This window comes from Medicago truncatula, chromosome 3, assembly GCF_003473485.1.
Source record: "Medicago truncatula cultivar Jemalong A17 chromosome 3, MtrunA17r5.0-ANR, whole genome shotgun sequence".
NCBI lineage: Eukaryota > Viridiplantae > Streptophyta > Magnoliopsida > Fabales > Fabaceae > Medicago > Medicago truncatula.
In genome coordinates, this window is record NC_053044.1 from 14,394,582 (window position 1) to 14,413,245 (window position 18,664).

Here is an 18,664-nt window from a genome sequence, read left to right on the forward strand (position 1 = left end):
ATAACCAATTAAGATGTTTAAGCTTATGATGCAATCTTTACATTTTTTATTTATACAAATAATTGAATCATACGATATATATATATATATATATATATATAAAAGATTTAAAAAAGATCAACTATATGATTCGACCACTGATGCTTTAAATTTCTTTATGCAAATGGAGATATTGGGAACGTATGCGAATGGAGATACCACGAACTAATTCAAACAAACTATCGACTATATAAAAAAGATCTAAAAACATAACAAAGTCGAATGAGAAATATCAGACATGAAATTAATTTTCGGTGTTATTTGGATTGTATAGAAATAAGAAGAAGAAACAACAAATAGAAAGACATATGGAGTTGTGATGTGAAAAAATTGTTAAACCATAGGTCTAATTTATAGTAATTTTTACAGGATATTTTGATAAAATGACCACATATAATTTCAAATATTCATTAATTTCACACTTTTTTTTGTCTTGCTTTAACTTTTTTTTTTTCGGTTACTTTTATTGCCTCACCATTTACATATGGACGTTTCCTTAACTATTTTTTTTTTTTTTTTGGCTTTTCATCCATTTTTGATTTTTTTTCGGTTACAACTTTGCCTCTCAACAAATCCTCACATTTATATCACTTTGATTTTTCCCTCAAAAAAAAAATCACTTTGATTTTGGAAAATCCGTTTTTGATTGTACGTTTTTATATAGTTGACTATCAAAATTAGAAGTTTTTCTTCTTCTTTTTTTTTTGCCTCAAATATTTCTTTAATTTTTTTCCCTATTGTTAAGGAAATCAAAACATATCGTGTTTAATTGTTTTAATGCAATTACATATAAAATATGTTTGACATAGTTTTAAACAAAATATTTTTTTTTTGAATAAATTAAACAAATAAATTGTATCACATTATTATTATTATTATTATTATTATTATTATGAAAATAAAAATTAAGATATTGATTTCAATGAAAAATATGATGTTATTTAAAAAAAAATTAAAATTGTCTGACAATATTATTATTATTATGAAAATAAAATAAAAATTAGTTAAGTTCATTAATTCGTTAATTTTATTAATTCATAAAAGCATAAAAATGTGAATTGGTTAAAAAGAAACATGAGTTGATAAGGTTATATTATTTTTCAATTTTTTTTTGTTTGGTTTAAAGCTTATATAAGTTATATTAAATCGTATTTTTATTATTTGGCATATATCAATTATTTGATCTCTTTGACATTAAAATATTTAAATTTTATTATTTGTTTTAATATAATATCTGAAATTAAATATTTAAATTTAAAATTATTTGATTTAAATCTGTATTATTCGAATTCAAAATGTTTGATTTTTTTTTTTTTTTTTGCTTTCGCACCGGTTTCCGACCCACCAAAGGTGGACGACTAATCCGGCTCATGCGTAGAGGCATGCGCACTGGCCAAGCGTTTGATTTTTAATTTAATATGAAATATTAGAAATAAAATTGAATTTGAATTTGAAAAACTTCCTTTTATTCATAAGCATTAAATACAAATTTGTGAGGATGAATGTGGTGAGAGTATTTTGTGAGGAACAATATGGTGAGAGCATTTGTAAAAAAGAAAGGGACATGTGGCAACACCAAAACAATAGTAATTCATTTCCATAAAAGTCTATGAAATGGGTCCTAAATTTATATTTTATAGATAGATGATGCTTGTACATGGGTGTGGTGATTTTGACTCGTACATTACTCGTTCTTTTAATTTAGCACTATAATTTGTTTGGTGTTTTAATTCTTGCAATGTTTAAATTTCATATTTATATGGAACGAAATATAAAAACAATCCGTGTAACAAATAGAGGCCGACCGTAAAAGGGTAATTACTATTGATATAAAATTTTAAGAGAAAAAGGAGAACGAACAATTAATGTCAACCCATATTCCCTTTGTCTAAACATATAAGCAAAAATACGACAATATAAGATGATGGATTTGGTCCCCTATGTATAAAAATAACAATTTTGCCCCCTAAGATTTAGTCCCATTTCAAATTTCATCATTTTGCTTAATTTTGACATAGTCAATGATGATTTAGCACATGCTCTTAGACCGTGTTGGTTATATTGGTTTTTTATTTAATTTTACGCCACACCAGAAATTAGTTGAATTAAAAAAAGAAGAAAAAAGAAAATATAAAAGGCTTTGGCACGGGAGAGCTCCTTTTTATGTGTAAATCGTATGACCAAATGTATGTATTTGTGTACTTTATGAATAGCCGGTATGTATAGAGTATAAGTATACCGTATGTATACTGTATAGATACACATTATGTATACAGTTACATACAGTATTACAATACAATATAAAAATACAGTATAATATTATAACTTGAATGAAATAATAATGTACTACCTTCGTCCCTAAATATAGGAGCCTTTTGCCAAAATTGCGGAGATTAAGAAAGTTTATTGTAGTATTAAATTTGTATATAATTACTATTATTTTTACAATTTTATCCTTAAGAGAGAGAGTAAATTTATGTTTTCAGTATAATATTTATTGTTGATTGAAGAAAAAATGCAAAATAAATAAGGGTATGTTGGTAAAGAAATAATTAATGTACTTGGAAACACCAAAGAGGTCTTATAAAAAGGGACAAATTATTTTTTTAAAAGGGTCTTATAATTAGGGACGGAGGTAGTATCATTTATTCATTCTGTTTTAGGGCTGTTAAGAACCACGATTCCAAGATAAGGTTTCACTACAAGGGTTACTTCATTTGTGACCCTGTGGTAGCTTATAAGAAGGGTGAAATACATGAATTTGGTGGTGAGTGGAACACTGATGAGGTGAACTTAATAAATTTAGACGAACTTACAAGAAGAAGCTTTTAAGGTTTGAAACTACTAATTAATGTCTCTGCAAAGATTATTTCGCTGTCTTTGCAATCCTTGTCTAAATTCACTTGTTTGAATATCAAGACTCCACTCTCGTTTTATGAATTGATATTTGAGATGATGGATTAACAATTATCAAACCTTCCACTTTCGCTTCAACAGTTTGATAATGGTTAATTCATGTTAAAACGGTGAATTTAGATTAGAAACTAGGGCTACATAAGATTAGGGTTGAAGCTCGGTTTGATTAGGATTATGTCATTAGACTTATCCAACAATCCCAAGACAAGAGAATAGTCTACTCACTAACGTTCATTGTAGACATAGAAGAGAAGAAGAAGAAGAAGAAGAAGAACATAAAATTAAATAACAATAAAATAAAGATGAACTTTTATTTCAAGAACAAAAGATGAATTGTTGTGATAGCTAGCTACTTTATTTATAGTCTTATGTCGACTTAAAACCTAAGCAACTATTCACTAGAATGTTCCACAAGAAACCACGGGCTTTTAGGTCAAAATAGGCAGCTTGTCTATGAAGCAAAAGCAGCAAAAGGGTATAATGGGGCGCGCCACTTTTATATTATTGTACAAGATCTTCAAATTCTTTGTACATGATATTTTTGTATGAGATATTCATATTTTTGTCCTCAATCCTTGCACCAGATATTTTTGTATAAGATCTTTTATATTTTTGGCACGAATCAGCTCCAATTCTCCTTTCTTTTGCTCCAATACTCAATCTTTAGAATATTTGTTCCTGAAATATAATAACTTGCAATTGTAGTAAAAGAGTTTTAAAAAGGAAATAAACTTAAATAAAATAAACTCAAATATAAATAAAACGGACTTAAATATTATATTAAAATAACTATTTATTGACTCATCAACCACACACTGAGAGGATTCGAAACGAACAAATAATTCCACATAACCTCCCCATAAAGCCAGAGATTCGGCAATAAAGAACCTCTATTATTCTCAAAATATTTTGTAATTTTAGTAGCTCTCCAAAACCAACTCGGAATAGAACTAAGAGATACCATTGGCTCGGCCAAGAAAACAAGAGATGGGCAATAAACACGACATAATTCACTGAGAGCAACCCAAGAATCATGGTTGCCAACACCCCGAATATTCCAATATAAAATCTTCATTTAGAGGTGGGTAGAGGACCCTAAGAGCGGGTTGAATAAGTCGCCTTTGTTATTTTCTTCTTCTGCGCCTTTGACAAATAAGGAGTCAATGGTGTGTCTGACATGGTATTATTTAATAGCAAATCTTGAAGATAATCTATTTCCTTTTGTAAAACCGGATCAACTGGATCATCTTGGTCTGCTACAATATTATTAATATTAGGAAACTCAGACGCCAAAGTGAGAAGTGGCTGTTCCTCATGCACCGGGCTAAGTGTGCGAGTAATTTTATCAGAAACATTTTTTAACGGCATATGGAAAGCAGTGCCTGATGGTTGTTGATGGGAAACAGCGAGCTCCCCCTCTAACCGTGTCTTTGTTGTGGATGTTTCCTTAGTGATGTCTTGCGACTTTGTCACATTTGTATCCTCGACTTCCTCATGCTGAGTTGCGGTCCCCCGACATGTTACATCATTTTCAGTATCCTTCTAAACCATAGCTCCAGCTCCTTGGACATTCTCTTCACCACTGATTGTCAGAGCAGTAAAGGTTGTGGAAGAACCAATACCATCAGGATTGTCTTTAGGCTTCCACCCTGGCTTGGATTTCTGAGAGTGAGTTGGCTTCTTCCCCTTATCAAGTGGTTGTTCATTGTTTTTCTCCCATCGTGGCTGCAACCAACGACACTGCGAAACATTGTGGCCAATGGTTTTACATTGTTGGCAGAAATCAGGCAGTCCCTCATACTCTATCGCCGTCGGAAACGCAAAGCCTTCACGTTCTACCATGACCTCATAAAAAATATCCTTCGATATATCCAGGTCAAAAAGAATACGGGCATAGTGGCCATACAGTATGTTCCTTGTCACATTATCAATGAGTAACGGAGTTCCCATCACACCGACATTTTCATACAAGGTCCTCTCCATCCAGTAATCCTGCCGTAACTCCCATAAACGAATCCAAACCTGAGTGTGTGTTTGTCTTAGCGTGTGCATATTGAAATCCTTTATCCATTCAAACAATCTCTAACCCTGGCTTCAAGTTAACCGTACCGGCTGCCCAAACGGTTCGCATATCCTCTTGTGAGTTGAAGAAGAATTCAAAAAAACCGTGCCCAAGAGAGATCAGATGCCACGGCCCCTATACTTTCCACAATTTTTGTAATTTGGCAGTATGGTTTTTAGATGAGTAGGGCTTATCACCTTTGTTCAGCATCAACTGGCCGCGAAGGTAAATTTTGCAATAATCAATTCCACGAACATAGACCTCATCCGTGATTTTAACAGATAAGGTCTCTCTAGGCATAAAAGGAACCGGGAGAGGGTCAGAGATCACCGTATTGCCACGAAGAGCCTGAGCGAAAGATGGTTTGGGAGCAGCAACCGTAGGCTTGACAGGTGGAGGAGCAACCACAATGGCTAGGGGGGATGAAGTCTTGATTCCATGGTTGAGGGCTGGAGGCGCGAGCTCTGCCTGCCAGTCAAACATGGCGTCAAATATAATTTTACAATTAGGGGTTGCATTAGGGTTTGCACACTATTATCCACTTTACAATTGTCATTTTTTCATTGGACTACTTAAAAAAGAAAAACTCAGAGGAAGATAGTTTTATTGCATCAAATATATCCAGTGTGAGATAAAAGCACACATACATCATAAAACTTATTTTTAATAAATGTAAATTAAATATATGATTCAGTTTTATGAATAAAAAAAATGATTTTGACATTGAAAAATTTAGAAATTATTTTCTAGAGATTTTATGAAAAAGCACAATCAACTTTTTGTTTGTTTATGGTAATAACAATCACTTCTTTGAAAAAATAATTGTTTGCATGCAACTATATAAAATGAATATTTTGTCACAAAGTTATCTTCATCTTTTGATACATATTTTCTCCCCTCTAAAAAAATACTTTTCGAAAAGTTACTATATTCTTTTTTCAGTTGAAGTTATTTTTGGATTTTTTGGTCATCCCGATTTTTTTAAAAACTATAACTAACAGATACAATAATCTTTAAAGTGATTTTTATTTTTAATTATATCAAACCTTTTAGGACCTGTTTGTTACGGATTAGAATAAACTAGATTTTGCATTCAATAATTTAGATATTCTTTTAAGAGATTTTATAAATAAATCAGAATATATTTTGTGTTTGTTTATCGTAATAAATTCATTTTATAAAAAGTAATTTAAGTTGTTTAGATACAACCATATAAAAAGAATTATTTGTTATAAAATCACATCAATCTTTTGAAAGCTAATTCTTTCATCTAAATAGGATTTTCTGTTACAAAATACACAAAATGGTAAATATATGCTGAGGTGTCAAAAAATTAAGATGGAACAAAATTGTATTTTTACTAGTTTAAACTTTCATAATTACAATTTCTTCAAAAAAAAATCATAATATTAGAGAATAGATAGATTTTATTTTTGTTATTTCTCAATGCAAACGATGTTACAAATGCGATTTGACACAAAACTCAATACTTCAACGTGCAGAGTACGGGTCTGTTGCTCATCCATGATACTATGTGCACCACAGTACCTATAATCCAAAAGGTACTAGGAATTTTCACGCTCGGGATGGAATAGGATCGTATAGGAGTGGAATTACACTATTATTTACGAGTTTGAGTGTTGGTGCGACGTTGTTTTATGTTGTCTTCTTGTGACAATGTTTGTTTGGCTCATATTGTCAAATAAACTTTGATCTATTCCCTTAATGACTTTGACGTCGCTAACATTAAAGATTATGATGCGTGAATATTCCAAACACTTTAATTGTCATATTTGTAGTCTATCATATTCATAAACTTGTCACAGTTATATTCTATTAACTTGCATGTTGTGAATATGTTTGTAAATTCATATTTTTTTGGTTTTAATGATTTTTTTTTAATGTGTAAGCCTCCGATCCACACGGAAAAGAGACACCGATAATATGAGTTCGGCCGAGAGATAAGTAAAATCTGACCAATGATTGAGCTCTGTTTAAATGATTTTGAATTTGAATTTGTGTCGTTAGATGTATTTGATTGAATGTTGTGAAGCCCCGATACTTCAAAATGGATGACGTATTGTATCCCCTGCGTATCCTGCACCGATACCTGCCCGATACTTCCCGATACGTATCTGGAGAGTATCACAATATTAAATTTTATTTTTTAAAAAAATAATTATCCGATACGTCCCGATACGCACGGATACTTGTGTTTTTTTATATTATTTTGATTTCTATTTTTTTTTTGTGTAAAAAATAAGAATAAAAACATTATATCACTATAATATATATACATTTCATTTATCTTTCTTTGGTGCCAGTACGACCCACACCACACCACGCAAACAATTGCATATTTCGCTTTCTAAGAAATTAGGGTTTCAACTTTTTCTTCCAAAGTGGTCGCCGTCCACTTTGGTCACCGTCGAGAAATTAGGGTTTAAAGCTTCTTGTGCAACCTTGTTCTTCCTCATGTTGTGAGAAATTGGAGTACTTTCTCTTTTATCCATTCTTTGAAAAGAAACAAAATGGATCCAAAAAGGGTCGAAGATTTGGTTTATTTGCATACTAATCTTCGACTCTTGTCAAAGAAAGAAGATGGATATAAGAAAGGACAATCAAGAATGTGGGACATTACTGGAGATGCGCATGAACCTCTTGATGGTGTTGGAATTGAGTTAGCAGAGTTGTCTTTGGATGAACCGGATTTGGAAGCTGATTTGTATCTTGCTGATAGAAATGGAGGAGAGGAGATGTAAACGTTAGTTACCTGTTAGTGTTAACTCTTAGTACTGATGTGTTCTTTTTTGGATCGATATAGTATAACACTAACAAGTAGAGCTGTCAATACGGGCGGCCCGGCCCGGCCGGGCCAAGGGCTTTTAAGGGCCGGGCTAAAAAGCCCGGTTTGAATATGGGCTGCAAAAAATGAGCCCGAGCCCGGCCCTATACGGGCTCCCGGGCTAACGGGCCAGCCCTGGCCCGTATTTTTTTCCTTCCCTTTTCCATTCTTTTAAGTACGAAACATACATAAATATACCGGGCTAACGGGCCAGCCCGGGCCCGTATCTGTTTTTTTTTTTCCTTCCCATTCTTTAAGGATTGAACATAAATTATAATAACTTAAATATACACAAATAGATTAACAATGAACAAAATCTAAATTAAGATTGATCCAAGAGAATAACAATTATCCATATTCCATAGTAACATTAACACAAGTCACCAATTATCCAGAATGAAGATTCTAAATTCAAAATACTAATTATCCAGAATAAGTAATAACATAACAAAAGTTTTAATCCAAAAAATCACTCCCAACAAAGTCACTTAATCTTCTTCAAGGTTCACAACATCCACAGTACTATTTGATGCTTGTCCACTTCCATGAGTTTCATCTTCTTGAACATCATTGTTGTCATCATATAATTCTACAAATTACGAAATTTGATTGTTAAATATAGAGATTAAAAAATCACTTCAGTATTGATAACTAAAAATAAATTAATTCTGTGAGAATATTGCATACTAACTATCTAATCTAGCATACTAACTAAAAATAAATCAATTCTGTGAGAAATTTGATTGTTAAATATTGAACAAAAATCAATCATGAAAGTCCAAGAATATTGCATACTAACTATCTAATCTAGCATTCAAGATTTAAAGCAACAACAAAATGAGCAGATGCTTCCTTTCATCTAGGCTCAAATGGCTCATTCTAGCACTATGCATGTATATCAAATGAATTCTCGGTCCTTGTGTATGACTGCATGAATTCACACATTCCTTGTTCTTTGAAATGTTTTGATTCATAAACTAAATTGTCATATAAGTTTTGATTCACAAATATCAGTTTCTGCAATAGGTTCAGTTACTTTTCATTCATGAGTTTCACATCAAACTCATTTCAGCCAGTTCTATTGACAATAATATAAACTATAAAACAATTGTAAAAATGATAGAACTATAAAAATCATACCTTCAAAACCATGCAACCAGCTACGTGCGCACAAGAGAGCCTGAACAGAATCATCTTTCATTGAACTTCTATACCTATTCACAACTCGGGCGCCAATACTAAACGCAGATTCTGATGCCACCGTTGTTATTGGAATACTCAATATATCGCAAGCCATCCTTGCAAGATTTGGACTTCTACGACTTCTTTCCTTCCAAAAAGCTAAGACATCAAATTCTGCAGATAGAGGCATCCGCAACTCATCTAAATAAGTATCAAGTTCTGATTTTCCGGTGTTGCTACTTGATTGGCTTTCATACTCTTCAAATTCCTACAAATCATCCAACCTAACCAAGTTACAAAATATTCATACAAACAAAAACAAATAATTAATAAAAGAATAAAATAAAGAAAGAATGTATGAACTTACATCATATGAAGATGACGTAATTCGAGTTCCTCCACCATAGCTAGGCTGGACTTGTGAAGAGCTTAGATTAGAAGGAATTCCATTCTTGATGTACTCGGAAAAAAGCTTCCCCAAAGTCATCTTAACTTTTTTCAACTTCTCCTCACTAGTGAGTGGGTCAAGTTTTTCATAAGCAAATTTCAAAAAGTTAAACTTTTTGGTTGGATCAAGAACAGCCCCAACTGCCAAAACAACATTATAGTCACTCCAATACTTATCAAATTTCACCTTCATACTTTCAGCCATCTTTTGAATCAAAAGATCTTCACTTGTCAAATAAGATCTTATGAGGCACTCAATCTTCCATATTTCACCAAAGTACAGATTTGATGTAGGATATGAAGAGCCGGATATCAAGTTTGTAATAGTGAAAAATGGCTTCAAAATCTCACACATTATTTCAGCCCTTCTCCACTCCTCACTTTTAGGACAACATTTAAAATTTGAATCCCGTAAACTTAAGCTATAAAATGCACGACGATAAACAAGCGCACTCTGTAGCATTATAAAAGTGGAATTCCATCGAGTAACACAATCTAATCTCAATCCTATGGTTGTATCAATATCACCAACAGTTCTAACACATTCAGAAAAAAGTAGTGTTCTACTTTCTGTTACCCTCACATAAGCCACACTTTGTCTAATCTTATGCAAAGCATCGCTAACTACCTTGAGTCCATCTTGAACAATGAGGTTCAAGATGTGAGCTGAGCATCTTATATGGAAAAATTCTCCATCAAGCAACAAACTATTTGATAACCCTAGATGCTCTTTCAAAAAGTTAGCCATACTGTTGTTTGTAGAAGCATTATCTAAAGTGATGGAAAAAATTTCTTTTCAATGCCCCAATCATCTAACATTTCTAAAACCTTCAAAGCTAAATCTCGCCCACTATGTGGGGGTTCCATGTGAGCAAATGCTAAAATTTTACTTTCCAACTTCCAATTCACATCAACATAATGAGCAGTTAAAGAAATATAACCTTCATTGCTGCATGTCGTCCAACAATCAGAAGTCAAGCAAACTCTCCCTCGAATTTGAGCTAACTGTGATTTCAGATTTTGTTTCTCATCACGATAAACATTCAAAATATCTTTGGCTATAGTATTTCTACTAACAAAAACACAATCATCATTCAAAAACTTTTGCTATTCTCTAAACACCCTCCACTCAACCATATTAAATGGTGCACCATGTGTAATCATGATTCTAGCTAAAATTTCTCGATTAGCCATAGGGTCAAACTTTTTCTTTCTCAATTTTCCTTCAGCATCAATCATCATTTCACCCACATCATGATTTTCGATAGTCTTGCTACAACTAAGTACGTGACGCTTTAAATGACTAGTTCCGCTTCCTGATTCACAAGTCAATAATTTGTGACACGCCTTGCATCTACATTTCTCTACTCCATCTACAATACCAACTTTCACAAGATATAGCCACACGTCAGATGTTAGGGCTTTACCCTTGCTCTTGACCTTTCCCGTAGCCTTGTCCTTAGCCTTAGCCTTGCCCTTACGCTTTTTATCCTTTGGATCAGAAGACACTTCTTGTGTATTTTGATCAATTGGTGGTGGTACTGGTGGAATTTCCCTAGCTTGGCTCTCAATTTCCCCATCAACGCACATATTCTGAAGACTTCCACTACCATCAGTATCACTATCCCTCATATTTGAAGCACAAACAGATTGTAATTCCTACATAATTATATGCCAAATTATAAATTCATTAAAGATTACATAAATAGTAAATTGATTTAGAAGTTCTAGCTAGGGAAATTCATTGAGAATAGAACAGACTATGTGCGCAAAACAAAATAGAACAATTCATTTAGAACAGACTACCATCACATCAGTACCGACCTAAATTCATTAAAACATAGTTGTCATTTAGAACAATTCAGTACCGACCCAAATTCATTTAGAACAGACTACCATCCAATCATGCACTCTATAGTCTAGTCATTTATTCAAACCTATTCAAACCCTAATTTCACATTTTAACAGATAAACAAAGAAGAAGAAACGAACCTCCAAAACGATGAAGAAGAAGAAGAAATAGAGGTGTTGAGCCTGAATTAGAAACTTGCTGAGCCTGAATTAGAAACCAAGAAAACAATGAGGAATGAAGAAAGGAAGAAACGAAGAAAGGATGAAGACGAACCTGTGTGATTTCAGCTGCCAGAATCGGAATCGCACGGTGTGAGCTTGATGATCGGAATCGCACGGCGCGGCGTGAGCTTGATGAATGGAATCACGGAATCGGAATCGCGTGGAGAAGAAAAGAGTTTGACGGTGTGTGACTGTGAGTGAGAGAGTGAGGCCGCTGATGTCACATACTCACATACATGAGTTGAGTTAGGGTAGGGTTATTTTAATTTGGGCCGGATCCCTAATATCCAGGCCCAGCAGACACCACACCAAAAATAATAAAAATGACCCATCTTAATTTTTTGCGGGCTGCCCGTGGCTCGAACGGGCTAGCCCTAACGGGCTCCGGGCTTTTTCGGGCCGGGCTATTATTGTACAGGAAGTGAATATTTATTTTTGATGAAAGGGAATGAAACAATTTTAATTTCATGAGGATGAGGATACCACAAAATTGTTAACTATCACCATCAATTTTATAGTGTCCGTTAGTATTTGGACGTCTCTATAAATTATTAAATATAGCCATTTTACTTTTCCTAATAATTAACGTAGGGATCTGCTAGTATATGCACCTCTCTATAAATTGTTGCATGTAACAATGAACAAATGCAACACTAAGCTAAGTTCATAACAAATAATTTTAGCTTATTCAGCTAAGTTCATAACAAATAATTTTAACTTATTCTTTCTTTTGATTAAACAATGACTTATGTTATGCTTGTTACTTTGGCTATCTTCATGCTCACGACATTCTGTATGTATATTTTTTTTTAAACATTGCGCTCATCTTTCTCACCGATATATTTATGTTATGAAAAATTAATATACTACATGCTCAATTTAATACCAAACTTTCCTAAATATATACGTTATATGCATAGATGTGTATTGGTTCCAACTTTAACTTCCTTTGCCATTTGCAGTAATTATCTAGATTAATATACTACATGCTCAATTTAATACCAAACTTTCCTAAATATATATGTTATATGCATAGATGTGTATTGGTTCCAACTTTAACTTCCTTTGCCATTTGCAGTAATTGTCCAGATTAAGAACGTTGAAGCAGGGCAATGTGCAAGAGTCGGTATGCGTTGTTCACGGGCATTGCCGAATCCATGCGGCGACATCGTAACGTGTCGTTGTGTCCATTTGCATTTAGTTGGAAGTACCTGCATTGACTATACGGGTGATGGCCTCTAACTCTAATGAAAAAGACTACTTGAAGATGGCTTTGGAAATTGCCACTTAAGAATCATGCATCTTTATGGCACAGTTTTACTCTCATCTTTATACTAATTTGCAGCAAAAGGGATTGGTACCAGTTTGAGTCATTATGTGATGAAAGTTTCATTATGTGATGAAACACAACAAATTTCATAAGGAAAAACTTTAAAAGCACTGTTATAGTTACTGTGTGCTCTACTCTCTGTGCCTAATATTATACTTGCGTTACAACTAATGTTTAATTTGACATCTTCATAGCAATCACATACATAATTCGAAAAGAGGTGTGTAATTTGAACAATAAATTGAGTGACAACTTTTGTGACAACTACTAATTTACAAAGGAAAGTAGATAGTGACACGGAAACCAAAATAATAGAGAGAGAAAGTAAAAAATAATGTGAGTATGAGAGATAAAGTTGTCACATAGGTTGTCACAAAATGGTTGTCAAAATATCATTTCTCATTCGAAAAACATATAAACCCAAATGCAAAACAAAATAATAGTGATGAATGAAAGATAATTTTCATAAAAAATTAAGTGTTCCTATCAATTTAAAACGAAATTGAGTTCAAAATTTCTATCAACTAAAAAAAAACGAGTAGATCATCAACTTCGTCCCTGAATTTTCACGGGTCAGCCAACTTCGTCCCTCAATTATGCGAAATATCAATTTAATCCCTGAATTTGTTAAATGTCAATCAAGTTGGTCCTTCTGTTCAAACGGAGCGTTAACGGGGCTAACATGACCGTTAACCTCTCACATGTCAGACGCCACGTAGGCAGGGACTAATTTGGCTGATAATAACAAACATTTCGAAGGACTAAATTGATTGATTTGCAGAAAATGTTTTGGCTTTCTTCCCAAATGGCTCTTTTCTTCCCCAACAACTCTTTCTTCCCCAATTGTATAAAATTGGAACCCTAATTACACAATCTGCAATCTACACTCTATAATCATGAACATTTCCTCCAATAATAAGTGGTTCAGTTCTGCCCCAATTCAAAAAACTTCAAACCCTAATTTTTTTCGTAGTGAATCTAAAAGGCAAAATCCTCAAAATTTCTTGAAACAAAACTATTGAATTGAATCTGAAATGATGTGGGGTGGGAATATGGGAAAAAACGGTTATGAAAGTCAAACTTCATCATCAAGCTCCAAGTTTAATGGTGTTGTGAGAGTGCTTGAATGTTGGTGTCCTACAATTTGTGTTGTTAGAAAATCCAATACTTCAAAAAACCCAGGAAGGTCATTCTATGCTTGCCTTATGCCAAAGGTTGGTTTAACTAATCAAAAGAGGTTGAAGATGATTGAGAAATGTAATCTTTCTATAATAATATTGCCATCAAATTAGTCCCTGAATTATTTATCTATCTATCAAATAGATCCCTACGTTATATAAAAAACCATCAAATAAGTCCCTGAATTGTTTAATCAGATATCAAATTGATCCTTGAAACATATGTGTACAAAATAAACTAAAAAAGGCAGAACACACAAATTGAAACTGAAATATTACATAGACATAAGTCATAGGTTATAAGTCATAAGTCTGAGAAATTACATATGCAAAAGCAACCCAACTATGAGGCATTAACAAGTCATAAGTCTTAAACGACAATTTAAGCAAAAAGAAACCCAACTATGGGGCATAATTCAAATAAGCCTAAATATTACAAATCAAAAACGTCTATTAAACTCCAGGAAGCGTCACTTCTTTGGGAATCCAGTAGTTGGTATAAACTCCATGAATTTAGTAGGTTGGGTCGAACCGGATGGACCATAGATTGGATATGGAACCCTAATTATGCCAGCAGGAGTTAGATGAGCTGGTGCAGGACCCCTCATTGGTGTTTGCTTAGGCCTATCAACTGAAAGAACTGGTCCTCTAAGGCCATACCTCCTTGGTGCAGAAACCTGAAATTGTAAATTCAATCAAATTAGTCCCTAAATCATAACATAATCAATCATACGAGTACTTCAATTAATATTATTAATTGCCAAAACGATCCTTAAAAATTAAGAGTCATACCTGTCCAGCATTTGCAACAACATTTCCTGTAGTTTATGCATTCCCAGACACAACATTATTCTTGTGGCTGACTTTCTTGAGCCTCACTTCCAAAACCCTAAAACGAATAATCAAAACAACTGTCTCAAAAACGCAACAAACACAAACAAAGAATAACGCAAGCATCAACGATCACAAAAACAAAATAAACAACATGATCAAAACTTAAAACGAAAACACCAAAAAAAACGGACAAAAACAGGGTGAATACGAACACAAAAACTTGATAAACAACAGGAAAGGCGTTTACCTTTAATCACAACCGAACACACAAACTTCAAAAATGTCAGAATCGACGGAGATGATGATGATTTTGGAGGGGTGAAAATGGAGGAAGTTTTAGCGAGAAGAAGAAGGGTCAAGGACGTTTTTGATGTTCTGAAATGTGAAGAAGGAGGTATGGGTAATACAGGGGCAAAATGGGAAATGGAGAAAAAAATAAACTGAAAAGTGAAAACTCAACATTTTCCAATTCAATCAAATTAGTCCGTGAACACGTGGCTTCCTTCTTGCCACGTGTACAAGACAACACAGCATGCAAGGCGACAGATCAGCAAGGCTAACTGAGGACTTGGACGGAGGGACCTTTTTGATGGACGTCTGACAAATTCAGGGACTAAGTTGATATTTCTCATAATTGAGGGACGAAGTTGGCCGACGTGTGAAAATTCAGGGACGAATTTGATGGTTCACTAAAAAAAAAAACAGCAATTGAAACGCTGACTATATGACTTTGAAACGTTTCAGAAACTAAAAGGACTTATTTGAAACTTTTGAAACTTAATAGTCCAACTTGAAAAAAAAGAAAAACTTAAAGGACATTTGGATCCATTGGACCTTAAATAAAACAACCTTGTTTCCAATTGATCAATTGTATTTCTTCGATATCCGTCTGGATTTTAATAAATGATGCATGTGCATGGATGTGGTGATTTTGACTCGTACATTACTCGTTCTTTTAATTTAACACTATAATTTGATTGGTGTTTTAATTCTTGCAATGTTTAAATTTCATATTTATATGGAACGAAATATAAAAACAATCCGTGTAACAAATAGAGGCCGACCGTAAAAGGGTAATTACTATTGATATAAAATTTTAAGAGAAAAAGGAGAACGAACAGTTAATGTCAACCCATATTCCCTTTGTCTAAACATATAAGCAAAAATACGACAATATAAGATGATGGATTTGATACAAATTTTTAACTAAATTTGTAATTTTGGCCCCCTATGATTTAGCCTCATTTCAAATTTCATCCTTTGATTAATTTTGACCTAATCAACGATGATTTGGCACATGCTGTCAGGCCGTGTCGGTATATATTGGTTTTTTATTTAATTTTACGCCACGCCAGAAATTAGTTGAATTAAAAAAAGAAGAAAAAAGAAAATATAAAAGGCTTTGGCACGTGAGAGCTCCTTTGTATGTGTAAAATCGTATGACCAAATGTATGTATTTGTGTACTTTATGAATAGCCAGTATGTATAGAGTATGAGTATACCGTATGTATACTGTATAGATACACATTATGTATACAGTTACATACAGTATTACAATACAATATAAAAATACAAGGGTTACTTAATAGATTTAGACAAGGGTTACTACAAGGTTTCACTACAATATAAAAATACACATTATGTATCATTTATTCATTCTTTTTTAGGGTTGTTAAGAACCACTATTCCAAGATAAGGTTTCACTACAAGGGTTACTTCATTTGTGACCCTGTGGTAGCTTATAAGAAGGGTGAAATACATGAATTTGGTGGTGAGTGGAACACTGATGAGGTGAACTTAATAGATTTAGATAAACTGATCAGAGAGATTGGGGTGGTAGAGGACTACAAGCTGTCGTATATATGTCCAGGTTTTGATATAGTTGATGGTCTAAGGTTGTTGAAAACTGATAGGGATGTTGTTAGGTTCGTAAATGAATATAAGAATGTAGTAGGAGCTGAGTTTTATGTTGAAGCCAAATATGTGGATGTTACTGACAGCAGGTATGATAGTGAGGTTGAAAAGGTTGTTATACTTGACAAAGGGAAGAAACCAGCTAAAATTGATGAAGACTAAGATGAGTCTGATCCTGATTACAATGGTTGTGAGGAGGGAGACGTTCCTGAGTATGAATTAGAAAATGAGGATGGAAGTGTAGATGAGGTATTTGTTGATGATAGTGATTTTGATGAAGACAGGGATTGGACCATTGTTTTGCCTAACCAGACTGTGAACCCAACCCTTGGTGGTCATTCAGTTAACCATAATCGATCTTTAGTTGGTGTTGAACAATCTAGGAACCCTGAAGTGACTGGTTTGGAAGACTTTGAAGATGAGGATGAAGTCTGAGATATACTAGAAAGTCTTGATGTATCTGAGGAAGAAGAGAGATGAAGAAGGAGGAAACTGAATAGGTTTAAGTTGGGTATTAACAATGAACCTGTAGTATTTGAGGAGGGTCAGATCTTTGCCACTGGTCTTTTAGTTAAAACTGAGGTGAAAGAGTATGGTTTGCAGAACAAGAAGAATGTGTACCTCGAGAAGAATGAGAAGAAAAGAATTGTGGTCAAGTGCTATCCAAGTTGTCCATAGCATATTAGATTTAGTAGGTTCCTCCTCAAACTCATTATGTTCTTGCTAGCTTGAAGCCTATTCACAATTACTTTCCAACTGGTAAAAGAGTGTTAAATGGGAAGTTGTTGGGAAAAAACTGGTTCCAATACTTAAGTATACACCTACTATGACCTTTAAGGCTCTGAAAGATCACTGTAAGATTAGGTGGAATGTGATATTGAGCCCTTTCAAGGTCTATAGGGAAAAATTAAGTGCTTTAGAAGGGCAAGAGAAATCAGGAAACTGTGAGGTGTAGAAGGTGTAAAGAGCTTGGACATAATCAAAGGACATGAGGGGGAAAAACAGGTGATGATAGAAGTTTTCCACCTGGCGAGAATTACCAATACTTACATGTTAAACAATGTAGGATGCACAAACTAGCACAAGTAATCCTGCACAAACTGGCACAACCAATGCTGTAACACCCCGTTTTCCCAACTTGAAAATTTCTCATAAAAATCAGAGTAAAACACCTTAAACGGGATGCTACACTTCTTAAAATTCAGAAATGGAATAATTAACTAATTTTCCTTCAAAAGTCTACAACATAATAATTAATACTTCGCAGCGGAATTTATTTCAACATCTAAAATTGTCTTTGGCACGAAGGCATCATCATAAACATCTCATAAAGTTAAATCAACAACTTATTCATGAATATCCTTAATGTAATACGTAAGGAATAGAAAAGCATGCAACAAATTTCTCATCCCGTTACGTATCAGAGCACCTAAAGACACAGTGAGGGATAACCACTCACGTCAGCGATCAACAACTACTTATTCTCGATCACCTGCAAGTTACTTATACAAAGAGCAACATTTCCAATCAGAGGAGATGAGATTTCACATTCAATAATAATAAGCATATAATTCATCATAAGCATTTAACAACTTAAACTTCATCAATTAATTACATAAATAACACAACACAACATAATCATTATCTCATAATAACATAAACAACGCGACATAATCATCATCTCATAATAACATAAACAACACGATTAATAAATATTAATACTTCACTTAGTTCTTTATTAACAACTCATTGACAATTGACAACTTAACGACAACGACAATGCGACTTCTACAACTTGAACTCAACATATGCAACTTCAACTTCTTAATCATGCATGTGGTACC

General features: G+C 33.6%; 1 protein-coding gene across 1 annotated transcript; it reads right to left on the reverse strand.

Moving 5' to 3' along the window:
- Positions 1–8,220: 8,220 nt before the first annotated feature.
- Positions 8,221–9,853, reverse strand: LOC120579392 (zinc finger BED domain-containing protein DAYSLEEPER-like). Its single transcript, XM_039831449.1, has 3 exons — positions 9,412–9,853; positions 9,003–9,312; positions 8,221–8,451 (listed from the first exon to the last, which is right to left on the reverse strand). The coding sequence occupies exons 1-3, from the start codon at positions 9,844–9,846 to the stop codon at positions 8,351–8,353; spliced, it is 846 nt and encodes a 281-aa protein (XP_039687383.1). The 5' UTR covers positions 9,847–9,853; the 3' UTR covers positions 8,221–8,350.
- Between the last annotated feature and the right edge of the window lie 8,811 nt (positions 9,854–18,664).

What these genes read in the sequence shown, in the direction of transcription:
- LOC120579392 (XM_039831449.1), bottom strand. Translation starts at nt 9,846, where the DNA reads ATGTGTGAGATTTTGAAGCCATTTTTCACTATTACAAACTTGATATCC. An exon ending in TTACGTCATCTTCATATGAT is followed by an intron (nt 9,313 to 9,411) that starts GTAAGTTCATAC and finishes GATGATTTGTAG; the next exon opens with GAATTTGAAGAGTATGAAAG. An exon ending in CTGGTTGCATGGTTTTGAAG is followed by an intron (nt 8,452 to 9,002) that starts GTATGATTTTTA and finishes CGTAATTTGTAG; the next exon opens with AATTATATGATGACAACAAT.